At 42.9% G+C, this 25,800-nt stretch overlaps 1 protein-coding gene across 1 annotated transcript in view; it reads right to left on the bottom strand.

The window, feature by feature from the left end:
- LOC311132705 (atrial natriuretic peptide receptor 1-like) overlaps positions 1–25,531 on the bottom strand; it is a 116,490-nt gene extending 90,959 nt beyond the window's left edge. The window contains exons 1-3 of the mRNA XM_084165977.1: positions 24,752–25,531; positions 23,048–23,830; positions 3,944–4,131 (exon numbers count right to left, since the gene is read on the bottom strand). Of these exons, the coding sequence (XP_084022103.1) occupies positions 3,944–4,131; positions 23,048–23,816 (957 nt within the window). The 5' untranslated portion in view covers positions 23,817–23,830; positions 24,752–25,531. The remainder of the gene's footprint in view (positions 1–3,943; positions 4,132–23,047; positions 23,831–24,751) is intronic.
- Between the last annotated feature and the right edge of the window lie 269 nt (positions 25,532–25,800).

Here is a 25,800-nt window from a genome sequence, read left to right as displayed (position 1 = left end):
ATGACACCAAATGTGGAATGTAGGCCCATGGTACGTCTTAGCTTAGTTTAAGAAAGAGATTGGTCAAAAGATGGCTGAGTTACTGACAAATCAAAAATCAGATTTTACGTGTCCATTTAAAGAAAAGTAAATCCACTCTACAGTGGCCTATCAACTTGAAACTTGTCATCGCTATAATGGACGTCCCTAAGATGAACCACACTGAATTTCGTATTGATATCGTGAAAAACAAGGAAACTATTATTCTTTGCATATGTAATGCTAATTCTCAAAATAATTGTATCTTCATGAACCATAGTCAGATTCACTCCAGATTTTGTATTTGGACTCATGATTGCACATAAAGGAAGATAGTTCCTACACGATAGAGTGCTTGCTTTGTTATCCAACTGATCTTGTGTCCTTTCTGACATCCTGTGAACCCCGTTCTTTGCTGCTCACAGATATATTTTTAATTGTAATGTATGCTACAACATAAGTCTTCATAAGCACTTGGTGGAGTTGGGGGGATACATTGTTCCTCCTAGATTAATAAGTATAATAGCTTAGCCTACAGCAAAACAACAATAGAAGAAGAAGCAAGCCTTTTCGTTTTTGTGGTATTAGACCATGTGCAACAATCAAATCTGTCCCTTGTCTATTATCCTCCTTTGTTCTTTCATCCAAAAGTTCCTTTTCTGTTTTCTTTTCCTCAATCAGTGTTGAGGCCTACAATGGGAAGTCCGGGCTTTACTGTCATTCAGCTCTGTGGCTAGTCGGGTTAAACCAATCTTCTACTAACTAAATCCACAGCTCTGTCACCCCAATTTCTGCAGAAATGACAGCCATGACTCTTGACTGTACTGCACACGTTCTTTCATCCGTGCATGATACACATGCATACACACTGTACTGTACACAACCATATTGGAGCTTGATAATGTTTGCAATTTTCCAACAATCAGTGTCTAAAATAAAACCATGACCAAGCAGGAACAACTGGTACACTGAAAAATCGGAATAACATGAGACTGGTATTTGGGGACAGAAAAGCAATTTCAACAGATAGGATTTATAAAAAACATTTATTCATCATAATCTGTGAGTTTAAGATAGAGACTTCTGGGCTGCGTAAAAATTACTTGAGGCGAATAGGGTCTTTTCACATCATAAGGGTACGAGGTCATTCCACATTTTAAAAAAAATACATCTGAAACATACTTCCCTTTGATTTATTTTTTGACTATCTGTCTTGCCATGTATGAATGTGTTATTCAATGCATTTCTATGGGCTAATAGCAGTAACATAATGACTAGAACGCCCACGTTGCATGCGCGAGCATTCCTAAATAAATGTACACATGTTATTCAACCATTTAATCCAAACTGATTGCGTGTGTCAACGAGCGTCTGCGTAGCCAGGCTCTAAAACAGAACTTGGTCCCGCCTCTCCCATCTCCTCATTGCTTTTTAGGAGCATATATCCACGTGGCTGATTGAAAGATCGGTGGCAGTAATGCACCTTCAAGTTGGTTGCCAACCGCCATATAAAATCCACAGAAGAAGTAGAAGAATGAACGAGGAGAAAAACAAACTAGGTTTCCCCTTTATCTGTGGATTAATTGTCGGAGTAGAGAACACACAATTTTGTATGACTCAACATGGGTTAAAATTCGACCGACAAAGATCCAGCAAAAAAAAGGACCATATGCATTTCAGGTAAAATAACAACCTAATGTTTATTTTCCAGGACAAATTAGCTAGCAACAGCAAGCTAGCTAAATGTCCAGGAATGTTTCATGTGTGTTTCGACCTGTCCCCAAATTAATATAGTTGGCCCAACCCATCGGTTTTTGGGACTAGAATGTGTTTCCGTTCTAGAAATCGTTGGGGAGGAACTCATTGAGGAAAATAAACTAACGTCCGTGGGTGTGGCGTAGCGTTTAGTCAGAGCAAGGAGTCTGGGTAGGCAAATTACCATCTTAAAACAATTCCATGTGTTAGCTTAGTACATATCGCCATCTAGAGGCTTAGACTCTAGGGGGTTAAGTGGTATGCTAGTGTGGATATTGGAACAAACCAAAATATATTTTTCTCATATCATTCTCTCTTGTAGGCCACATTTCATCACCTAAAATAGCTCATTGTGAGGCAAAATTCCATCCGATTAGCATAATTCCGTCCCTCTGTTTCCCTACCCGACCTCTGACTCATAATCCTTTTATATTTTTTCCTGTATTTTTGTATGTTCAATGCATTCACTACGTCTTTGTGATACGCTGCCTTCTTTAAATTTTCCGATCAATTTCTATTGCTTTTTCTTTCTCGCTCTTCTTATTGTATTGTAGACGGAAATCAATATATAACCCCCTGAACTGTACATACTGTCCATAGACCAAGTAATTGGTAATTTAACATGGCTGTATACATTTAGGCATTCTATAATGCTCAGGACGTGAGACATATTCTATTGATGTAATACATAGGAATGTATGACAAATGGGCTCTGTGCTACATATGACACTTTTAAGACTAGGGGCCCGGTCTCCCATGAGCTTGTGAGTAAAAACATGGCTGTAATTTAAGAATGTGGTGATAATGTTCAGACCACGCATTCTGCAAAAACTCAAGGATCTAAAAATCATACCAAACTTTATGCTGTACACTCTTAGAAAAAAAGGGTTCCAAAAGGTTATTCGGCTGTCCCTATAGGATAACCCTTTTTGGTTCCAGTTAGAGCCCTGTTTGGTTACAGCTAGAACCAAAGGGTTCTACCTGGAACCAAAAAGGGTTCTTCAAAGGGTTCTCCTTTGGGGACAGCTGAAGAACCCTTTTAGGTTCCAGATAGCACCTTTTTTTCTAAGAGTGTACTACCCAGTAAATGTGCTAATGAAGCTCTTGACTTTATTTGCGAAGGAGTGAAAAATATTTGATTTACAGTAAAGACTACAGTACATGGCTATTTAGGTTGAGAAAACATGCTGACAGCGCTGTACACAGCTGGCCATCCCCCTTGAGATGCACGTTTTTTTCCAGTAGTGTGGTGCAGCTTGCATCTATTTAAAATGTCCGCCAGAGAGACAAACATAACTTCAATTCACTGTGCAAGTTTGTTTTGTCAAATGGTTTAGTATGCCGGGAAAATGGAGTAGCTTGGGTTAATTGACTGCAATACCAAGTTGTAACTGGTTGTAACATTGTAGATGTGGACTGGATTTGGGTCGTAATAGTTTTGCTATCTGGGTACTGTCATCAAGACAAGTCATTTGAATGCTTAATACACTATATTCCTTACTCAGTGTTATTCTATCTGACAGTGTAATGGGAGATATGCTACAGCTGGATATGTTTAGTTACATTATTTTCAATAGTCCTTTGTTCCTCAGTCATTCCTTTTCCTGTCTCTCATCCATTTCTCTCTTGAAAAAGGTACACATTTCACAGAAAGAACATGCATGTTTAGGCAACCACTCTCCAATTTTTCACTGGGTTAGTGCTATTTCCTTGAACTTCCTATTTCACAATGTTCTCAAAATGTATCATGTACCTCTCATTACCTACCGATACAGCTGCATGGTTGATGCTTTTTTTCTCTTATCTGCTTCTCAGTCATCACTCATTTACCCTCCTTGCCTTTGTAATATCACTCATAACTCCAGTGCAGTATCCCACTAAATCCCTCTCCTACACCCCCTCCATTCCTCTTTACTAGGCTACCTGGTAAAAGTAGAGTTAAATAAAATCAAACAATTCTCTCATCCCTCCTTCATACCAGTCATATCTCACTCATAACTACAGCGTAATAACAACAATACATCCGATTTGTATAGTGCTTTTCCCAGACCCAAAGATGCAGTACCCACTAAATCCCATTAAATCCCTCTCCCATACCCCCTACTCATTCTACCCCTCCCTTCGTTCCTACAGACCTCCCTCTTCTATCCCTCTGTCATCCCCCTCTCACCCTGAAGGCCTTCTTAGCGGCGTGGTCGTCTGCGTCTCCTCTGTACCAGGGCCTAGCGGGCCGCTTCCTCAGGCTGTGGCCGAACAGGTCGATGAAGAAGAAAGCATAGTCCTCCGGGGGCAGGCCCTCCCTCCAGAACTGTACCATCAGCGTCCGGAAAGTGTCCCATGAGCAGCACATGTACACCACTGAAGAAGAAGAAGAAGAAGAAGAGACAGAGAAGAGAGAATGTATCAAAGACATGTACAGTTGTGGTCAAAAGTTTTGAGAATGACACAAATATTAATTTTCACAAAGTCTGCTGCCTCAGTTTTTATGATGGCAATTTGCATATACACCAGAATGTTATGAAGAGTGATCAGATGAAATGCAATTAATTTCAATGTCCCTATTTGCCATGAAAATGAACTTAATCCCCAAAAAACATTTCCACTGCATTTCAGCCCTGCCACAAAAGGACCAGCTGACATCATGTCAGTGATTCTCTCGTTAACACAGGTGAGAGTGTTGACGAGGACAAGGCTGGAGATCACTCTGTCATGCTGATTGAGTTAGAATAACAGACTGGAAGCTTTAAAAGGAGGGTGGTGCTTGAAATCATTGTTCTTCTTCTGTTAACCATGGTTACCTGCAAGGAAACACATGCCGTCATCATTGCCTTGCACAAAAAGGGCTTCACAGGCAAGGATATTGCTGCTAGTAAGATTGCACCTAAATCAACCATTTATCGGATCATCAAGAACTTCAAGGAGAGAGGTTCAATTGTTGTAAAGAAGGCTTCAGGGCACCCAAGAAAGTCCAGCAAGCGCCAGGACTGTCTCCTAAAGTTGATTCAGCTGCAGGATCGGGGCACCACCAGTGCAGAGCTTGCTCAGGAATTACAGCAGGCAGGTGTGAGTGCATCTGCACACACAGTGAGGCGAAGACTTTTGGAGGATGGCCTGGTGTCAAGAAGGGCAGCGAGGAAGCCACTTCTCTCCACGAAAAACATCAGGGACAGACTGATATTCTGCAAAAGGTACAGGGATTGGACTGCTGAGGACTGGGATAAAGTCATTTTCTCTGATGAATCCCCTTTCCGATTGTTTGGGGCATCCGGAAAAAAGCTTGTCCGGAGAAGACAAGGTGAGCGCTACCATCAGTCCTGTGTCATGCCAACAGTAAAGCATCCTGAGACCATTCATGTGTGGGGTTGCTTCTCAGCCAAGGGAGTGGGCTCACTCACAATTTTGCCTAAGAACACATTTTTACATTTTAGTCATTTAGCAGACGCTCTTCTCCAGAGCGACTTACAGTTAGTGAGTGCATACATTATTTAAAAAAAATTATTTTTTCATACTGGCCCCCTGTGGGACTCAAACCCACAACCCTGGCGTTGCAAACGCCATGCTCTACCAACTGAGCTACATCCATGCCAGCCATTCCCTCCCCTACCCTGGACCAATTGTGCGCCGCCCCATGGGTCTCCCGGTCGGCTACGACAGAGCCTGGATTTGAACCAGGATCTCTAGTGGCACAGCTAGCACTGCAATGCAGTGCCTTAGACCACTGCGCCACTCGGGAGACTATGAACACAGCCATGAATAAAGACTGGTACCAACACATCTTCCGAGAGCAACTTCTCCCAACCATCCAAGAACAGTTTGGTGACGAACAATGCCTTTTCCAGCATGATGGACCATCTTGCCATAAGGCAAAAGTGATAACTAAGTGGCTCGGGGAACAAAACATCTACATTTTGGGTCCATGGCCAGGAAACTCCCCAGACCTTAATCCCATTGAGAACTTGTGGTCAATCCTCAAGAGGCGGGTGGACAAACAAAAACCCACAAATTGATTATGAAGAATGGGCTGCCATCAGTCAGGATGTGGCCCAGAAGTTAATTGACATTATGCCAGGGTGGATTGCAGAGGTCTTGAAAAAGAAGGGTCAACACTGCAAATATTGACTCTTTGCATAAACTTAATGTAATTGTCAATAAAAGCCTTGACACTTATGGAATGCTTGTAATTATACTTCATTATACCATAGTAACATCTGACAAAAATATCTAAAAACACTGAAGCAGCAAACTTTGTGAAGACCAATATTTGGAGAACAACATAGCCTCTGCTGCAGTCCACACACCACTTCTGGGAGGACAGACTCAAGATCAATTCTTTGGTGAAATTGTACATCATTTCATACCCAGCTGGGTTGGGGAAAAGTGAGGCACTATCAACAGTTGCCATGAGGGTTTCTTATTAATAACAGCAGCATTTGCAATTAGTGTCTGTGGTTTAAAGTTACTAAGGCATTGGTAGTCAAAACATGTTAGTAAGAAGACTGACCCTAACATCTGAATGTATTAATACACTACAGAGAAATACAGTCACTGTTATGTAGTCCTGTACAGTAAAATCACTGGGGAAGCCATACCAGAAAAGAAAAAGCCACATTACAACCTATGTGTTGTGATAATTGCGTTGTTTGCTCTATAACCTGTTAGTTCATATGCCTTGCAACGTTGATATATAGGCCTAACGCCTCGATCACACTGACAGCGTCATTGCGCTAAATGGTACGCAGCATCATCTGGATATGTGTGCAACAAAAGTTCAACATTCGCCTTCTGCTACCATTTATGTCAAGCCGTCTATGCATACAGTCTGATGCAACGTATGCACCACACAGAACGCACTGCAACTGCCTCTGCAATGCAATGCTGCAAGACAAACGCAGCGTTCGATTGGAAATGAATGTACTTCTGGTGTACCAAAACGCAATAACGTTGTTGGTGTGATCGAGGTGTAAGGCCAAGACAATACGAAGACACAGTGGCAGAATAAATTCAACCACACATTTGTTTCATCACAAAACCGGAGAGCAACCTCTGTCCGGTGAAGTCCACAAAGCATTTTGCATGTAACGAATAGTTACTTGACCTACAGCATGGCCAAGCAAGTTAATGTTTACAACATTTTCGGACTACTAAACAACTATTGACTTAGAACCACAGAGAGTTACCGCAAGTCGCAAAGCAAACAGGAGCTGCCTCCACTATTCCAGCACCATTTCAACTTCAACATTTCAACGTAATCAAATCATCTACAGTGCATTCGGAAAGTATTCAGACCCCTTCCCTTTTTCCACATTTTGTTACGTTACAGCCTTATTCTAAAATGGATTAAATAAATAAAAATCCTCATCAATCTACACACAATACCCCATAATGACAAAGCGAAAACAGGTTTTTAGAAATCTTTGCAAATGTATAAAAAATTAATAACAGAAATACCTTATTTACATAAGTATTTCCATTGATTGATCATCCCTGACATGCTTCTACAACTTGATTGGAGTCCACCTGTGGTAAATTCAATTGATTGATTCAATGATTTGGAAAGGTACACCTGTCTATATAAGGTCCAACAGTTGACACCGCATGTCAAAGCAAAAACCAAGCCATGAGGTCGAAGGTATTGTCCGTAGAGCTCCGAGACAGGATTGTGTCGGCACAGATCTGGGGAAGGGTACCAAAACATTTCTGTGGCAAGAACACAGCAAAGTTTGATTATACGACATTCATAACCCTTCTGTGAGAATAAATAGAGAGGAAAAGGTGACGCGAGTGAGATAACTGGGCCCAAAATCTGTCTTCTCCAGCAGGTGGCATCTTTTAGGGTTTTTTTGCTCACCAAGCGAGGAGTTTTTGTATGGAGGTCAATGAGAGTGTCGTATTAGGTTAACATTTATGGCTTATTTGCTACATGTAGCTTATTTGATAGAATATACGTTTTTGTAATGATTAGGTTGTTACGAGTGTACTGATATAAGTAGGACATGTGACATACCAGCAACTTTGAGAAAAAACACTTTATTTCGGAGTTGTGCCTGGTCGCCACTAGTTACCATAGCCACAAAGTAATAAACCCCACCTATTTCTACAATTTATCTTCTTAAATGTTGATTCTAACCCTAACGTTAACCACATGGCTAACCTTAAATTGAGACCAAAAAGCACGTTTTTGTTTTCATGAATTATTATGATATAGCCAATTTTGACTTTGTGGCTGTGATAACAAGTGGAAACCGTTGTGCCTGTTGTTCACACGTGTATCTGCACTCTCGTTGGCTAGAATGGTCCCACCTGATCTCCTCCAGACTGCCTTCCATTTTTGAAGACATTTATTTTAATTGAAAAGCTCCCATTATAGTATCTGGTCAATATAATGGTTAATCTGTGGCATAAATCAACCTTTCCTGAAAAAATCCATCCTATACCTGAAAAAACAACCAGGTGTATATGGACATAAACAATACCAACTGCCACAAGCTATTCCCTAACCTGAAACAACCTATGCCCTAACGCCAAATGTAAAGCTTCCAAGAAAAGCTTCCAAGCGTTGTGGGTTCGATTCCCACGGGGGTATGAAAAAAATAAAATATGTATGCACTCACTAACAGTAAGTCGCTCTGGATAAGAGCGTCTGCTAAATGACTAAAAATGTAAATGTAAAGCTTCCAAGAAAAGTTCATTATTCTAAACAAATTCTGCCTGATTAAATGGTTCTGCTGGATGTGGCTGTGAGGTGGCTAATGTAAATTAGACGTGGTGAGAGACTTAAGACTGAGGAGCTGGAAGGCAAGACTTAATTACTGGAGGACGGGCTGCTCCATTTCTCACACAAACATTCTGTCTCTGTCTCTCCTGTCTCCTCTCTTTCCTTATAATCACTCATTATTTGTACGCGGTCGTCTCTCTCCTCTTTCTTTCGCATTTCTCTCTTCCATCGCTCTCTCTTTTCCCTCTCTCTCTCTTTTTTCCCCTTTCCCTCTCTTGCCCTTTCTCTCCCTTGCTCATGTGGTCTCTCTATCTTGTCGATGATGTACAGTGCCTTCAGAAAGTATTCACACCCCTTGACTTTTTCCACATTTTGTTGTGTTACAGCCTGAATTTTAAAAAGATTATATTGAGATTTTGTGTCACTGGCCTATACACAATACCCCATAAGTGGAATTATGTTTTTGGAAATGTTTACAAATGAATTACAAATGAAAAGCTGAAATGTCTTGAGTCAATAAGTATTCAACCCCTTTATTTTGGCAAGTTTATATAAGTTCAGGAGTAAAAATGTCACATAATAAGTTGTATGGACTCACTCTGTGTGCAATAATAGTGTTTAACATGATTTTTGAATGACTACCTCATCTCTGTACCCCACACATACAATTATCTGCAAGGTCCCTCAGTCAAGCAGTGAATTTCAAACACAGATTCAACCACAAAGACCAGGGAGGTTTTCCAATGCCTCGCAAAGAAGGGCACCTATTGGAAGATGGGGTAAAAATAAATGTAAGAAATGACATTGACTATCCCTTTGAGCATGGTGAAGTTATTAATTACACTTTGGATGTTGTATCAATACACCCAGTCACTACAAAGATACAGGCATCCTTCCTAAGAGAAAGGAAACCACTCAGGTATTTCACCATAAGGCCAATGGTGATATTAAAACAGATACAACGTTTAATGGCTGCGATAGGAGAAAACTGAGGATGGATCAACAACATTGTAGTTTATCCACAATACTAACCTAAATGACAGAGTGAAAAGAAGGAAGACTGTACAGAATAAGAAATATTCCAAAACAAGCATTCTGTTGCAATAAGGCACTAAAGTAAAACTGCCAAAAATGTGTCATTGAAATTAACTTTATGTCCTGAATACAAAGTTATGTTTGGGGCAAATCCAATACAACACATCACTGAGTACTACTCTTCATATTTTCAAGCATGGTGGTGGCTGCATCATGTTATGGGTTATGGCTTGTCATCGCCAAGGACTAGGAGTTTTTTTAAGATAAAATAAATGGAATAGAGCTAAGCAATGTCAAAATCCTAGAGGAAAACCTGGTACTGTCTGCTTTCCAACAGACACTGGGAGACAAATTCACCTTTCAGCAGGACAATAACCTAAAACACAAGACCAAATATACACTGGAGTTACAGTTTTGACTTAAATCGGCTTGAAAGTCTATGGCAAGACTTGAAAATGGCTGTCTAGCAATGATCAACAACCAACTTGACAGAGCTTGAAGAATTTCTAAAATAATAATGTGCAAATATTGTACAATCCAGGTGTGCAAAGCTCTTAGAGACTTACCCAGAAAGGCACACAGCTGTAATCACTGCCAAAGGTGATTCTAACATGTATGAGATATTTCTGTATTTAATTTTCAATACATTTGCAAACATTTCTAAAAACATGTTTTCACTTTGTCATTATGGGGTATTGTGTGTAGATGGGTGAGAGAAAAAAATATATTGAATCCATTTTGATTTCAGGCTGTAACACAACAAAATGTGGAATAAGTAGAGGGGTATGAATACTTTCTGAAGGAACTGTAGATGCGGGGACGTCCTCTGAGTGTCATCTGTCCACAGTGTTGATTAGTGGCTGCCCCGTGTAGAGGATTAATGAGGATTGGGACGGGTGAGGGTTGCCAGATCTGTAGAGTCATTTGCATGAAGGGCAGGGAGATTTCATGGAAAAAGGCCCTCTGGTTAATGAAAGCCACATGTCAAACAGACTATTATCAAAACATTGACAAGGGTCTAAAAGGCTGGATTTTATATCAGTATTAAACCCCGCAATCTTAATCACTATCCTGCATACATGGATTTGTTAAGAATCATTTGTTTTACATAGGTGGTACGCAAAGTGCCCTAAGTATTCTGCAACCAATCAATACATTGACTAGGGTATAAAAGCCTGGATTTTATTCCAATATTAAACCGATCTAAACTTGATTTGCCAGACTCCATAATCTCACATTCACTCTACAAAGAGGAAGGCTGGGTAAAAGCTACTATCAATCCGGTATACAGGGATTTGCATGATCTTTACATGCAAAGTGCAAAGTGCCCTGCCTAAATAATTTACAACCACAAAACTATACCTGGCTCGATGTACATAATAAATCAAATTCTAGGGGTGAAGGTGAACAAGGACTGACTTTGTGTAAAGTAAGTCATTTTCTATTTGCTTCTTGCCAGGGAATATTAGCAGGTTGATTAAGCTCTCCGACATTATGTTAAAACATTTAGCTCAGAGTAACACATTTCCATTCCGTCTAATCCATTTTTATTGGGTCGAGGAAGCCTATATGGCAGAGTTGGCTTCTATGTGGTGAAAGAAAAGCAGAAGCAGGCCCATCTTGTTTACACACTACGTCCAGCACGTCGATGACGAGCGATGGCGGACCTTGAATATGGCAAACAGAAGCAATTACCGCCTCCCCTGTCTTGGCACACGGCACGTAGGCCTCGTATCTCCAGTGGCAACAGATGGCCCCCTTTATTATAGCCCACTAAAACGGGGGGAGCGTTTGCCAGGCTAATCGGACCAGCAATCTTTCTACCCGCGTCATGCTCAACCGTATCAGCCGTTATAAGTCAGGTAGGGTTAAACCCATCGCTCCTCTGTGTGTCTTCCTGTGTGTGTGTGTTGTGCCATTTAGCGAGGCGTCGACCCCGGAGCCGCGCTTCAGTGGTCCTTCAGCCAAAAAACATACTCCGTCTGTTGCGTAGCTGCGTCGGTGTCCAGGCTCATCGTCCTGTCTGAGTGATAGGCCTACACACTGACCCCACTCAGGTGGATTCCTCTTCAGTTATATCTGGTCAACCTGCCAGTCTAAGTTGGCTTTCACATCTGGTTCAATTGGAGGGGGTGTTAGATTCAGGGTGTGTTCAGCAATGTCCGGTCAACTGTACTTCATACCCGTACTGACTGCCATGGGCCATCTAAGGGGGATATCTGTCAAACCTGGATCATTTGAAAGGGGTTGCTTGTTTTGTTTTAACAGCTGTGATAGCATTTCCTGCCAAAATGAGAAAAAAAAGGCAACCTAGTTTACCAATACGAAAAGGTGTTAGATTCCCAGCTGGTGTGAAAGTAATTCTCACCAATTCAGAGAAGTGGAACGATATCGTATCATTTTGCCCCAGTGCACAAGACATCGGTTTACCTTTTCAGTTGATGTGACAACTCAACCAATGATCAACCTCTGTTCAAGCATATCATTTCAAATGATGACAGGGAGCGTGTTCAAGCAAAAACTCAATGCTGACTTGCACTGTTGTGAGATAGTGGCAAATAAACATTTTCAGAGTATCAGATAAAACTGAATATAGCCTAATGAATGGGAATAGTTGCTTTATTTGACATGATTTAATTTACGTGACAACACTTCTAGCGATGCCCTTGCTTGCGCAACCAATTTCTAGTTTAAAGTGAATCAAATCCAGGCAAGTTGAAAAAGTAAATAAATAATCACTACACTTCAGCAACCTAACAATGTAACAAGTCACCTCAATAAAAGCAAACTCTAGTTTGTCTGTTCATTTTGTAACTGTGTCTCCAGAGTTAAAATGTATAAGAATTCTCCCTGGAGGACAATTAAGTGATTCATTGTAGATACTCTAGGAATGCAGTATGAGTCCTGTCAACATACTCCATCTAGAGTGTGGCTAGGTAAGGCTCTGCCATTTTGCTCCTGTAGAAATGTGTCTGTTTTTTTTTACATCCTCGTATTTAGAAAAATACAAGCAATTTCAAGCAATTGAGGTGAGGGACAAAATAGATAAGATTTTGATTAATTGGAGTCCAAAGTTAACCTCGTACAACCATCTGGAAGTCTTGCGAGCTTACATTCTGTTTAGCTACACGGATTCAGCAGTAATCAGTCTGGTAATACAAGGCTAGTACAAAGTTACTCTGCTAAAGCATGCATATGTCAGTTCTTGAAGTCCTGGCTTGTAAATTATTTATAGCAATTGCATGCTTTTTTTCCAGTGATGTCAGCTCCATGTTTAGGTAAAAAGCTAATCTTTGATTTGATTTACATTCAGATGTGTGGCTGGCGTGTATCTGGGAGTATTGAACATCTACGCATCATTATTCCACATGCATTCAATTTACCCTGTCAGATGCACATGCATACACAAAGTGACACGTTTTCGAACATATGGTTATTGTGTGTATGTGTGTGTGTGTGTGTGTGTGTGTGTGTGTGTGTGTGTGTGTGTGAGAGAGAGAGAGAGAGAGAGAGAGAGAGAGAGACTGTGAGTGCTTCTGTATGTTTGAGAGCATGTGAAAGAGAGGGAGAGGGAGTACAGTGTGGTGGTCACACTGACAGTTCCACTGCGCAAGATGAAAATATATACGACACGGGAGGGCAGGTGACAGCTCCTGTCATGCCCACCCGTTCCTGTGCAGATGCTGCCTGTCGCCATGGAAACTATCTCCTTGGCTCAGCCATGATTGCAGATCCTCCTCTCAGTCAAACTTTCATTCTGGCACATCGGGAGTAGGAAAGAAAATGGACCGTCTATCCAAATACCTTGACAGTGCCATGGCCTCATAATCCCTCCTCAGTGAAGGGTAAACTCTCAAATGCAGATACAATTTAGACGTAGTGAGCTTTACAAAGCAGCTCTGTGCTTTCATTCACACTAAATTTGCATTTCTCGCATTTTCTCACAAGTTTTTTTCTGTCTTGGCTCTCTTGGTCTTTTCTATGTTTTGAACTAATTGTTTTGTAACTTTGTTTGCATAGACACATGGCAAGTAATATTTATGCAAGTAAATTATTACAATTGGTTGAAATTTGAACTTAGACGGGAAGAAAAACAGCCAGAACTAAATAATTTGGAATGCGATCATAAAAATAAATATTTCTCTGGGAACAAGTCACGACAAACTGTTTTCTCATTGTCCCTCGGGCTGTGTTTGATACGCTGGCACACTCGGTCTCCCCTTCTGGTGAGATCTATGACTCTCCGGCAAATTAACGCTCTGATCCAAATACTCTTTATCAGCATGACTGTGAAAGGCGCAATGCTGCCAGGGCAATTAGAAGTAATAATGGAACAGTATTACAAAAGCTCTCCCAGCTAGCACATTTGGTTTCTTGGAAGTTGTGGGAACGTATGTTTCTGGTTTCACATTGGTTGTGGGAACGAAGACATACGTTTCCTGACCGGTAAAACTGAACGTTTTTTAAACGTTCTGAGAACAGAAGTGAAAATGTAACCTGTTCTGGGAACTTTTATTTTTAGGTTGCAGGGAGGTTCTGAGAAAGTTTTACTCCAGTTCGTTGAAAGTTTTCCTGGGAGGTTTTATTAACACTCTGACAATGGAAATTATAGGTTATTTGGATGTTTTTGAATAACTTCCTTAAAACTTTCACTGAACATTTCAATAAGACTTTTAATTACACTGCTAGCTCATTTTGGGTTAACTTTTTTGAACTCCAATTACAGATAGGACACATGGAAATTAATTTCCTTAGGCATTAGGCCTAATTATGCAAACACATCATTGTTTTATTGTGACACGACATCAGTGAGAATTGAACCTATAATCTTCTGTTCTTTATCCATGGAATTAGTCCACTGTGCCACCAGGATGGAGCTAGCATGCCATTAGTGTTTTACACATTCAAAGCTGTTGTCACGCTCGTCGTAGGAGTGAGTAGACCAAGGCGCAGCGTGTGAAACAAACATGACTTTAATAGTTAAAGTATACCAAACAAAACACGACTCGTGAAGTCCACGGCAAACAAATACCGACACGGAACAAAAACCCACAACACCCAAGGGAAAACATACAGTTTAAATATGGCTCCCAATCAGAGACAACCCACAACAGCTGACACTCGTTGCCTCTGATTGGGAGCCACTCTGGCCAACATAGACCTAGAACAACTAGACACTCAAAACACAGCACATAAACACACGGAATCTACACACCCTGGCTCAACATATAAAGTCCCCAGAGCCAGAGTGTGACAGTACCCCCCCCCAGGGAGGGCTGGGTGGGCATTCCTCCTCGGAGGCGGCTCCGGCTCCGGGCTTGACCACCACCCTTCCATAATACCCCCGTAGCGCCCCTGGTCCGGTCTGACCCCGCTGGCTGGATCTGGACTGGACATCGACGGAGCGGATTGCTTACGCTCCGTTGTGGAGCAGCTGACCGGTACCTGATCAGGCACCGGACTGACGACGCGCACCCCTGGCTTGGCGCGTGAGGCAGGAACGGACCGGACCTGGCTGACGATGCGCCCCCCTGGCTTGGTGCGTGGAGCAGCAACGGACCGGACCGGGCTGACGATACGCACCCCTGGCTTGGTGCGTGGAGCCGGAACGAGCCTCACCGGACTGACGACTCGCACCCTTGGCTTGGTGCGTGGAGCAGCGACGGGCCGGACCTGGCTGACGACTCGCACCCCGGGCTTGGTGCGAGTAGCAGGAACGGGCTGAACCAGGCTGACGACTCGCACCCCTGACTTGGTGCGAGTGGCAGGAACGGGCTGGACCAGGCTGACTGCTCCTGGACACGCTGCTTGGTCCTGGTACGGTGGGTTTTTCTGTCACGCTCGTCGTAGGAGTGAGTAGACCAAGGCGCAGCGTGTGAAACAAACATGACTTTAATAGTTAAAGTATACCAAACAAAACACGACTCGTGAAGTCCACGGCAAACAAATACCGACACGGAACAAAAACACACAACACCCAAGGGAAAACATACAGTTTAAATATGGCTCCCAATCAGAGACAACCCACAACAGCTGACACTCGTTGCCTCTGATTGGGAGCCACTCTGGCCAACATAGACCTAGAACAACTAGACACTCAAAACACAGCACATAAACACACGGAATCTACACACCCTGGCTCAACATATAAAGTCCCCAGAGCCAGAGTGTGACAGTACCCCCCCCAGGGAGGGCTGGGTGGGCATTCCTCCTCGGAGGCGGCTCCGGCTCCGGGCTTGACCACCACCCTTCCATAATACCCCCGTAGCGCCCCTGGTCCGGTCTGACCCCGCTGGCTGGATCTGGACTGGACATCGACGGAGCGGATTGCTTACGCTCCGTTGTGGAGCAGCTGACCGGTACCTGATCAGGCACCGGACTGACGACGCGCACCCCTGGCTTGGCGCGTGAGGCAGGAACGGACCGGACCTGGCTGACGATGCGCCCCCCTGGCTTGGTGCGTGGAGCAGCAACGGACCGGACCGGGCTGACGATACGCACCCCTGGCTTGGTGCGTGGAGCCGGAACGAGCCTCACCGGACTGACGACTCGCACCCTTGGCTTGGTGCGTGGAGCAGCGACGGGCCGGACCTGGCTGACGACTCGCACCCCGGGCTTGGTGCGAGTAGCAGGAACGGGCTGAACCAGGCTGACGACTCGCACCCCTGACTTGGTGCGAGTGGCAGGAACGGGCTGGACCAGGCTGACTGCTCCTGGACACGCTGCTTGGTCCTGGTACGGTGGGTTTTTCTGTCACGCTCGTCGTAGGAGTGAGTAGACCAAGGCGCAGCGTGTGAAACAAACATGACTTTAATAGTTAAAGTATACCAAACAAAACACGACTCGTGAAGTCCACGGCAAACAAATACCGACACGGAACAAAAACCCACAACACCCAAGGGAAAACATACAGTTTAAATATGGCTCCCAATCAGAGACAACCCACAACAGCTGACACTCGTTGCCTCTGATTGGGAGCCACTCTGGCCAACATAGACCTAGAACAACTAGACACTCAAAACACAGCACATAAACACACGGAATCTACACACCCTGGCTCAACATATAAAGTCCCCAGAGCCAGAGTGTGACAGCTGTTCATTTTAGTCTATTCAAACAGACCATTTTAGTCTATTCAAACAGACCCCATTCAAAGGTGTAGCCAATTAGTGGGCGCAGCCAACCCACCTGAACAAACTTAACAAGATAAGAGGATAAAAATAGTTTTGTTGATGCTGAGAATGGAATGTATATGTTTTTAAATAACATTCTTAGAATGTTCTCTGAACGTTACAAAAGTTTTTTTGTGGTTTTTATGGTACGTTTTCTTAACGTTCTCAGAACAATTTGAGAACATGACTTAAAGCTACAATATGTAACTTTTTGGGCGACCCAACCAAATACACATAGAAATACAAGTTATAGATCTTTCATTCTCATTGAAAGCAAGTCTAAGAAGCGGTAGATCTGTTTTATGTGCGCTATTTCTATGCTTCCCGTTCTTAAGTTTATTTTTAGCGTCTTTTACTTTAGGTTTTGCACACCAGCTTCAAACAGCTGAAAATACACTAATTTTGTTTATGTAAAATATATTTCACAGCGGTTTAGATGGTACGATGATTCTCTACCCAATGACTGCTTGTTTGTCATATAAACTGAAATTAGGCGAACTATTCGAATTTTAGCAACCAGGAAATGGCGGACCGATTTCTGCATAGTGCATCTTTAAATAGAACCATGAAGAAACCTGTTGGAAACGTTATGCTGAAGTACTGAAATTCCCTCAGAAGAATGTTGTTTCTTAACGTTCTCTGAACTACTTGAAAACATTCCCAATGTCAAATCAGTTGGAGAACGTTCCTAGAACATGACCAAAATTGAAATTAAATGTAACTACAGTATGTTTGAACTTTTAGGAAATGTTCTGTTAAAATAATGAAATACCAGAAAAATAATGTTTTTTTGTGAAGTTCCATAAATGTGCCCAGAAAGTTGTGGGAAGGTTTTATGCAAAATAACCATAGGACAACCACGCTCTCACCAAGCTTTAAGAAACATATGGTTCTCAGAACATTATATTCTAGCTGGGCTCTCTTTTACTGTTTTCCTCTCTCATTCTCTGTCTCTATCCCCTTCTCTTGCCTTCCAGTTTAACAAACCGACACTATCCACAGCTTTGATTTGCTAAATGCCGCTGGGGGGGTAAACACGAAGGATGAGACAGTCACAGCACCACTAAGTAATCCCACACTGGAAGTCTCCATGCTGTTTGAATTAGGGGTGCTCTCTGCCTCCACTGCAACCCAAAGAGCCAGAGAAACCAGGCTTATTTTTCTTCCTTTTAAATGGGACAGCTGGCTCCAATATAGATCTCTGCTTGCAAATCACTTCATCAAATGACGTTGTTCCAGAGCTCCCCCCCACCCCCTCTCCCCCGAAACCCAAACCCCTTTTACCACCAGCCTTAAATCACTCCAGAGGCCTTGGGGCTTGGACAGGCTACAACCTAAAAAATACAACAGGTAAACAACACTCGGATATTGCCCACAGGCCTGGGATATTGAAATAATTATTCATTTTAAACTGTGGGTTCTGACCAGTTAAGAGTGGTCCCATTGGTTTCCTAATTTCGTGAAGCGATGGTTGGTGGAGGAAGGCAGAGGGGGAACTGATGGTACTGTATTATTTTGACCAACCACGAAAAGTTCAGGCTCCTGGTGAGGGAGTGTGAGTGCAGCGAAGATCATGTGAGAACTGAGCATCCCTCACAATGGACTGGGGTAGAGCTGAAGAGCCAGCCATCCCTCTCCTCTCTCCTTCTCTCTCCCACCCATCACCACTCCACCCCCAGCTGGGTCAGCTTAGCCTGCGAATTGATTCCCTGGTCGCTCGGTGAGACAAACGACTGCGTGACAGTCAATAAACTCAGATGGCGGTCCTACGGGGCCGGTACCAGAAATAGCCCTATAAAACATTGGAGAACCAAAATATCTGGACAAATGATGTTTTACAGGAAATACCTTGGTGTCAGAAATGTCCTGAGCCGTTTGCCTTATAAAGTCAAAGGGGGGCCACTGGTTCGGCCTCTTGCTTAAGTTTGGGACTTTTAATTAGAAATGTTGTCGTACCCATGTGGGAACTGGGGGAGTGGACTACAGGAAACTGGCTGAGGCCGGGCACGGCGCGAGGTGGTTTCCGACAGGGCAGTTATACCACCTACATTCTACCATTCAAGTTCACGTAATGTCCTCTGTCTCAGAAACCATGAGCCACACTGCCACACTATCAAAATTCCACATTTACACCTGTGCAGCAAGCCAAATAAACTGAAAGAAGCCATGTTAGAATGAATACCATCTGCTGATAATCATCAAATAGCTTATGACCAAATTGAAGAAGTCAAAAGGAAAATGTATGGAAAATTATGAGTTCTGATCATTCAATGTGCTTTCATGTACGTTCTTCAGTGTGTCCTGAGGCTAAGAACAAAAAGTACTGGCGCCACAAAGTACTGGCAACAGAAATGCATGTGTCTACTTGAAGATAACAAACAAGACATTCTCCATTACAATCAAACTAGAACCAATCAAGTGTTCCCATTCACACATTCTTTTCAATAAAGACATGGATTTTACAGCCAACAAGATACAGTTTATTTCTGGGTCAATTCCAAAATAAAGAATTCAGTGGTGTGAAAAAATGCTAATGAAATACTGTCGGTCGCAGAAGGTAAAACAAGCTCCCTCTTCCGTTCACATTTGCCCTTTGTACAATAGTTATTTTGCCAGGACATGACAGCTTTGTCTCAGGTCAACTTCACGCTCAAACAGCACACCAACTGAAGGGATCCAGAACATGTTTATTTTCATCCTCTCCCACTCTCTCTCTCGTGCTCTCTCTCTCTCTTCCTCCTATTCTCTCTCTCTCTGTAGGTGGCCTCCTCCAGAATGTCTTGGCCTCTCTCTTGGGGGACGACCCAGTCTCTGACAGCACAAGTCAACATCTGAACTAGCCAATTATTGAATTAAAGCCACATACACAATACTCGCAAACTTCATATTGGATATACTGATTGCTTGGTGGTGGTTCAGTTAAGGGCGCTAGCCAGGGAGCACTTATAGCTGCAATATGTCACGTTTTGGGCGATCCGACCAAATTTATATAGAAATGCGTGTTATAGATATGTCATTCTCATCGAAAGCAAGTCTAAGATGCGGTAGATTTGTTCTATGAGCGCTATTTCTATGCTTCCTATTCTTACGTTTCGTTTCTGTGTCTTTTACTTTTGGTTTTGTACAGCAGTTTCAAACAGCTGAAATAACAATATTTTGGGTTATGGAAAATATATTTCACAGCTGTTTAGATAGTAGAGTGATTCTCTACACTATACTGGCTTGTTTTGTCACATAAAATGAAATTAGGCGAACTATTAGAATTTTAGTAACCAGGAAATGGCGGAGCGATTTTAGCATTGTGCACCTTTAATTAGTTACAGATTTGAAATAACAATGAAGCACTCAAGTACATAATAAGGTTATCTGTATGCCAAGTGGAGTTGCCTCTGCTGACGTTTGCCTTCCATTGCTACAGTCCCTTGCAAAAGTATTCATCCCCCTTGGATTTTTATTTGGATTTTTACTCCAGAGTGGCGCAGTGGTCTAAGGCACTGCATCGCAGTGCTAGCTGTGCCACTAGAGATCCTGGTTTGAATCCAGGCTCTGTCGTAGCCGGCCGTGACCGGGAGACCCATGGAGCGGCGCGCACAATTGGCCCAGCGTCGTCCAGGTTAGGGGAGGGAATGGCCGGCAGTGGATATAGCTCAGTTGGTAGAGCATGGCGTTTGCAACGCCAGGGTTGTGGGTTCGATAAAATAATGTATGCACTAACTGTAAGTCGCTCTGGATAAGAGCGTCTGCTAAATTACGTAAATGTAAATTTCATGTAATGGACATACACAAAATAGTCCAAATTGGTGAAGTAAAATGAAAAAAATTACCTGTTTTAAAAAATTTCTACTAAATAAATTACGGAAAAGTGGTGCGGGCATATGCATTCACCCCCTTTGCTTTGAAGCCCCTAAATAAGATCTGGTGCAACCCAATTACCTTCAGAAGTCACATAATTATGATGATCTCAGTATATATACATGATCTCAGTATATATACACCTGTTCTGAAAGGCCCCAGAGTCTGCAACACCACTAAGCAAGGGGCACCACCAAGCAAGCGGCACCATGAAGACCAAGGAGCTCTCCAAACAGGTCAGGGACAAAGTAGTGGAGAAGTACAGATCAGGGTTGGGTTATAAAAAAATATCAGAAACTTTGAACATCCCACGGAGCACCATTAAATCCATTATTTAAAAAATGGAAAGAATATGGCACCACAACAAACCTGCCAAGAGAGTGGGCGGCAGGTAGCTTAGTGGTTAAGAGCGTTGTGCCAGTAACCGTAAAGGTCGCAGGTTCTAATCTCCGAGCCGACTAGGTGAAAAATCTGTCGACGTGCCCTTGAGGCAGGGACAAAGTAGTAGAGAAGGCACTTAACCCTAATTGCTCCTGTAAATCGCTCTGGATGAGAGCGTCTGCTAAATGACGTAAATGTAAGAAAGGGCCGCCCACCAAAACACACGGATCAGGCAAGGAGGGCACTTGCCGTCTCTCTTACAGTAGGCCTACGTCGTCTAACTATTTGCACTCTATCTGTATATCTTTATTTATCCATCACTCTCCTGTTTTGTCTATTATATCTTTCACAGACTCATCACTTTGCTTGTGCACATCCTCTCTAACTCCCTCTCCACTCTCTGTTTTTTTACTTGTCATGATTCATTGTCCCCAACAATGAAATCGGGGAGGGGACTGTGGATTTGTCTCAGACCGTTGGTACGTTAGTGCGTTAGTCACACACGACATCTCAAACAGCACTGGCCCGATTTTGACGAAACTTGGGTTGAATGATGTGAGATCCGGCATTGACAAAATTACACTGATTGGCCAGATGGTGGTGCTATAACAAGAGATTGAAGATGCAAACTTTGAAAGGTCACGCCCCTCACCCCGTTTGACCTATAGTCATGAAATTCAGTACATAGGTCCCTCTCCTCACAAGGAATACATTTGGATCAGGGAACCATAAGGTCCGCCATGATGGATTTTCCGCCATTTAGAATTTTGTGAAAAACAATTAAAACGCTACCTCTCTGGCACCGAATGACCGATCTGCACGAAACTTGAAATGTGGCATCAGACTAGTACCTAAAACAACATGGCCGCTATTTGACCCATAAACATTCACATGGGCGTGGTCTGGCACATAAATGCATATAAATCAGTCAAGGATATTCGTATTGTAACAAAATGTTGCAAACACTGTCAAGACTCAACATATGCAATAATATTATATCGACAACACGGTGGCGCTGTAACAGGCACATCTGCTTGACTCAGAGTGATGAAATTTGGCACACATGCTCAGGGATATGAGTCTAGTTAACCCAGGCGATATCTCAGACACCACTGGCCCGATTTTGACGAAACTTGGGTGAATGATACATCTTGCATCATTCGTGGAGGACGAGATGTTTACTGTTGCCTTGTTTTAATTTCTACCTATTTCCAGATGGCAAAAAAAGAAGGAAACATTTCATTATTTCTGTCGTTGCTCCAAAATAATTGATTCCTTGGTGGAATTTAAAATTGGAGAGTGAGAAATGCGTTGTAGTTTTTACTCTCTCTATTTCCTCTTGCTACATTCTCTGGCTGTCTGTTTAATGTGTGTTAACAGATGTCAGTTCTCTCCCTCACTGTGTTGTGTGTTAATTGTCGTTGTGGCAAGTTGACAGCTTTTTGAATACTCGATCTGCCAGCGCCATGCATTAATACTCGATCTGCCAGTGCCATGCATTAATTACACTTTTGGTTACATTTTCCATCCAAGTCATCTGTTTATTGACTCACTTGGTCAACAAAAAATAAGCTCAAATATTATCATTCAATCTATTGGATGTAAACTGTGCATGTGCACGCAGGCCTACATCTGGTAATTGGGACGTCATGTATCGACATAATTAGTAAGTTGACAGGTCAATTCAAAATAATGAAAATAGTGGTTGGAAATGAAAACAGCATACACATGGGGGTCTTAAAATAAGGACCAACTGGGAATGACTGTTCTCTACAGCTTAATGAAATAATGGAATTAAAATACCATTACTGCCAACAGCAATTATTCAGGCCACTTATTTTCACACATTAAACATATGGCTTTAATGTGCGGTCATAAAACTTAGAGCAAATCTACTGCAAGCTGGGTTTGTGACCGATTGAGAGCTATTTTCTCATGTTTTTGGCATGAGAAAACCATGTCAACATGTACGTGTCTGTATGCAATTGTACAAAAACAATGTTTGATATCAAGATGAGAACAAGGAACAGTCACCCAGATAAAGGCAGAGGGTGTCCAGAAGACTTTAGGTAGAAAAAGGATAGAGGCCAGATGGACAGAGATTAGACAGGGAGCTCACCTCGGGCACTCTGGCTGATGACACGGATGAGGTTCTCATACTGGACCGGTCCATTCTGCTCATTGAAGACCGTGTCTGCCGTGGTGATGTTGTCCAGCTGCAGCTGCGTGTACAGCCCCTCGGCCGTAAAGTAGTACGGCCGGTCGTCGTCCTTGTTGTCGCTGAACATGAGCATGGCGTGCCTGTGCCAGCCAAAATGCCGGTGCAGGCGCACCCCAAACTCACCCAGCTTCTTGTGCGTGGGGCCCGTGTTGGTGATGGACGTGTACATGTTGAAGCCAATGGCCGCTGCCCCGGCCGTCACCATGGGAACGTCCCAGTGGGTAGTGAAGCGGCCCACGGGAGACGAAGCGTAGTCGCAGCCAGGGCCGATGAAGGCCCACGGGTCGTAGGAGAACTTAAAGTCCACGGCCACCAATGGCGCCACTGAGTCGGAGCAGACGCCGTCCTTGTTTTCGCTGCTGTCGTAGACGAGTCGCAGGCGGTGGCCCGGCAGCAGGGTGGGGTCGTCATTGACTCGCTCCAGAGCCCTCATCAGAGCGGGCCCCACGCGAGGCCAGGCCCACGGGTATTCAGTGTTGCGCAAAGGCAGTATAGCAGCCAGTGTCACATTCTGGGGCTCCGAAAGTCCATTGAACGACAGCTCGAATTGGAGCGGTTCGGTCCTGAGAAGCGGGAAAACCAGAAACAGCAGAGAAACACCCAGTTGTCCCAGCCACCACCAGGTTCTTGTCCTCTGCATTGCTGGGTTGGACTCAGGCATCACCATCAACCACAGGGGGGCTGGCAGGAACAAACACACACAGTGCATGAGGTGGCCTGTTAATAATGATTTATAACATGATGACACCAACCCAACTCCCAGAGACATTTGTGGCCTTTACTTTGAATGATTCTTTGATCCAATTCAATTCTGTTGAAGGATTTTGAATAACCACTAGATAAGACTACCAAAGTGGTGTTGAATTTATTTGAGGTCAAATATCATGGAATTTGGATGGATGGCGATTGACAGAATATAGGTTTAAATAAGGTGGGGGGGGGGGGGGGGGATAAGGGAAGCATCACGGTATTAACAGGTTCTAATCTACTTATTTGGTGTGTGTGGATAAGACACATGCTATGATAAAGTCTGGCATTTGACTGCTTTGTGAGTGAGGATGGCTAGTAGACCTGCCTCTGTATACTTAACTTTGAATAGCTTATTAAGCAATTGCATAACAGTCTGTTTCTTACTTGAGACACCAAAACATTTAAGTATAACCCTGTAGGCAACCTGTGACTAGTTAAAAATAGTCAAAAGCTAACTCAGCTGTCAGTGCGTTCTCATCTTTGCAGCCAAATAGGCTACTCGAAGTGTTAATATCAGATAGCCTATTGTAGGGATCATCAACTAGATTCAGCAGCAGGACAATTTTTTCTTGAGAAGATGTCCCGGGGGCCAGAACTTAATTACAAATAATTTGTAGACTGCAAATTGACCGCAAGAAGCACAAACTGATTTAACATTTGACTAAAACATAATCATTTCAAACCTTGCTTACATTTGTATAAGATATCACATATATCTCTCTATTGTGCATGCGAATACTTTGGAAGAGATTTCTTCAATTAAAATGAGTTGGAGCTGATTTGCTGCTGTTTTTACACTCTTTACACCCCCCGTCCCCCCCCGTCCATGATTTAATTAAAATAAATGTTTACCTTAATGTCGATGGTTATTTCTCCCCATTTTTTGTATCTCTTCCACAAGTTGCACAGATGTTCTTTGTTGATTGTCTGCCGGCTGTCCTGTCAATGGAAGACGCGAGGCTGTAAAGACATTGCGCCTCACGCGAGGGACATTTTGTTGCGCATCACTCGTACTAGAGTGCAAATCATTGATCTCCTGACTCCTTCCTTCAATTTAGGTTGAACAGTAGATTTTAACTGTTGTTTTCTTGAATTGCCTACTTTTTTTTTTCGCATAAAAACGTTTATAAAGAAAGAGCTCTAGGTATGCCAGGAGCGTCTACCAAGTAGGCTATAGGCTAAGCTAAATGGGCAACACTAGGCCTATAGGAAAAATTATCTATGCTCTGGCTGGTATTTAGGATCATTAATAACACAAAAGTTAAGTGAATATCTGCAGCAGGCGACTGAATTATTGCTTAATGTCTATCACTTTGGTTGTTTTGAAGAAAATAAAAAACAACTAATTATTTAAATTAATCTGCTTCTTAGCCTAAATTCCAACACATGTTTTGCTGTTGCTGTGAAGGCAGCGATTTTACTAGTCTCTTGTTGATTCCATTGATGAAAAAAAGTAAAAATAGCTGCTAAACATCCAAAGTTCTCGAAGTTGAACGATAAACCGAAGTGTCATTCTTAGAGGTGCGTGCGGTGGTTTCCTCTCTGCGCACATCGCCAACATGGAGCTCAACTCAGTCACACAGCAACACACAAGGATCTCTCTCTCGCTCTGATGAATAAGCGCTGGGGAGCTCCGGGCACAAGGGTAACCAGTGTGTGTGCGCTGCAGTGTGATAGGCTATATTTGCTTTTGTGCATAGGGCTGGGAAGGGTGAGACATATACCATTACATTACCATGTGTCATCAATAACAATAGATGTGCGCCTAAGGGATGGATGGGGAGCTGTGTCATTGCAGGCAAATTTATGCCCAAACATGATGTTGTTTGAGTGTGTGTGTGCATAAGGAAATGTATGCATGCATTGTCATTATGTGTGTGTGTGTGTGTGTGTGTGTGTGT

Source organism: Coregonus lavaretus, assembly GCF_964263955.1.
Source record: "Coregonus lavaretus genome assembly, chromosome: 7".
NCBI lineage: Eukaryota > Metazoa > Chordata > Actinopteri > Salmoniformes > Salmonidae > Coregonus > Coregonus lavaretus.
The sequence above is the reverse complement of the archived record's forward strand: the minus strand, read 5'-3'. Positions and strand labels throughout refer to the sequence as shown.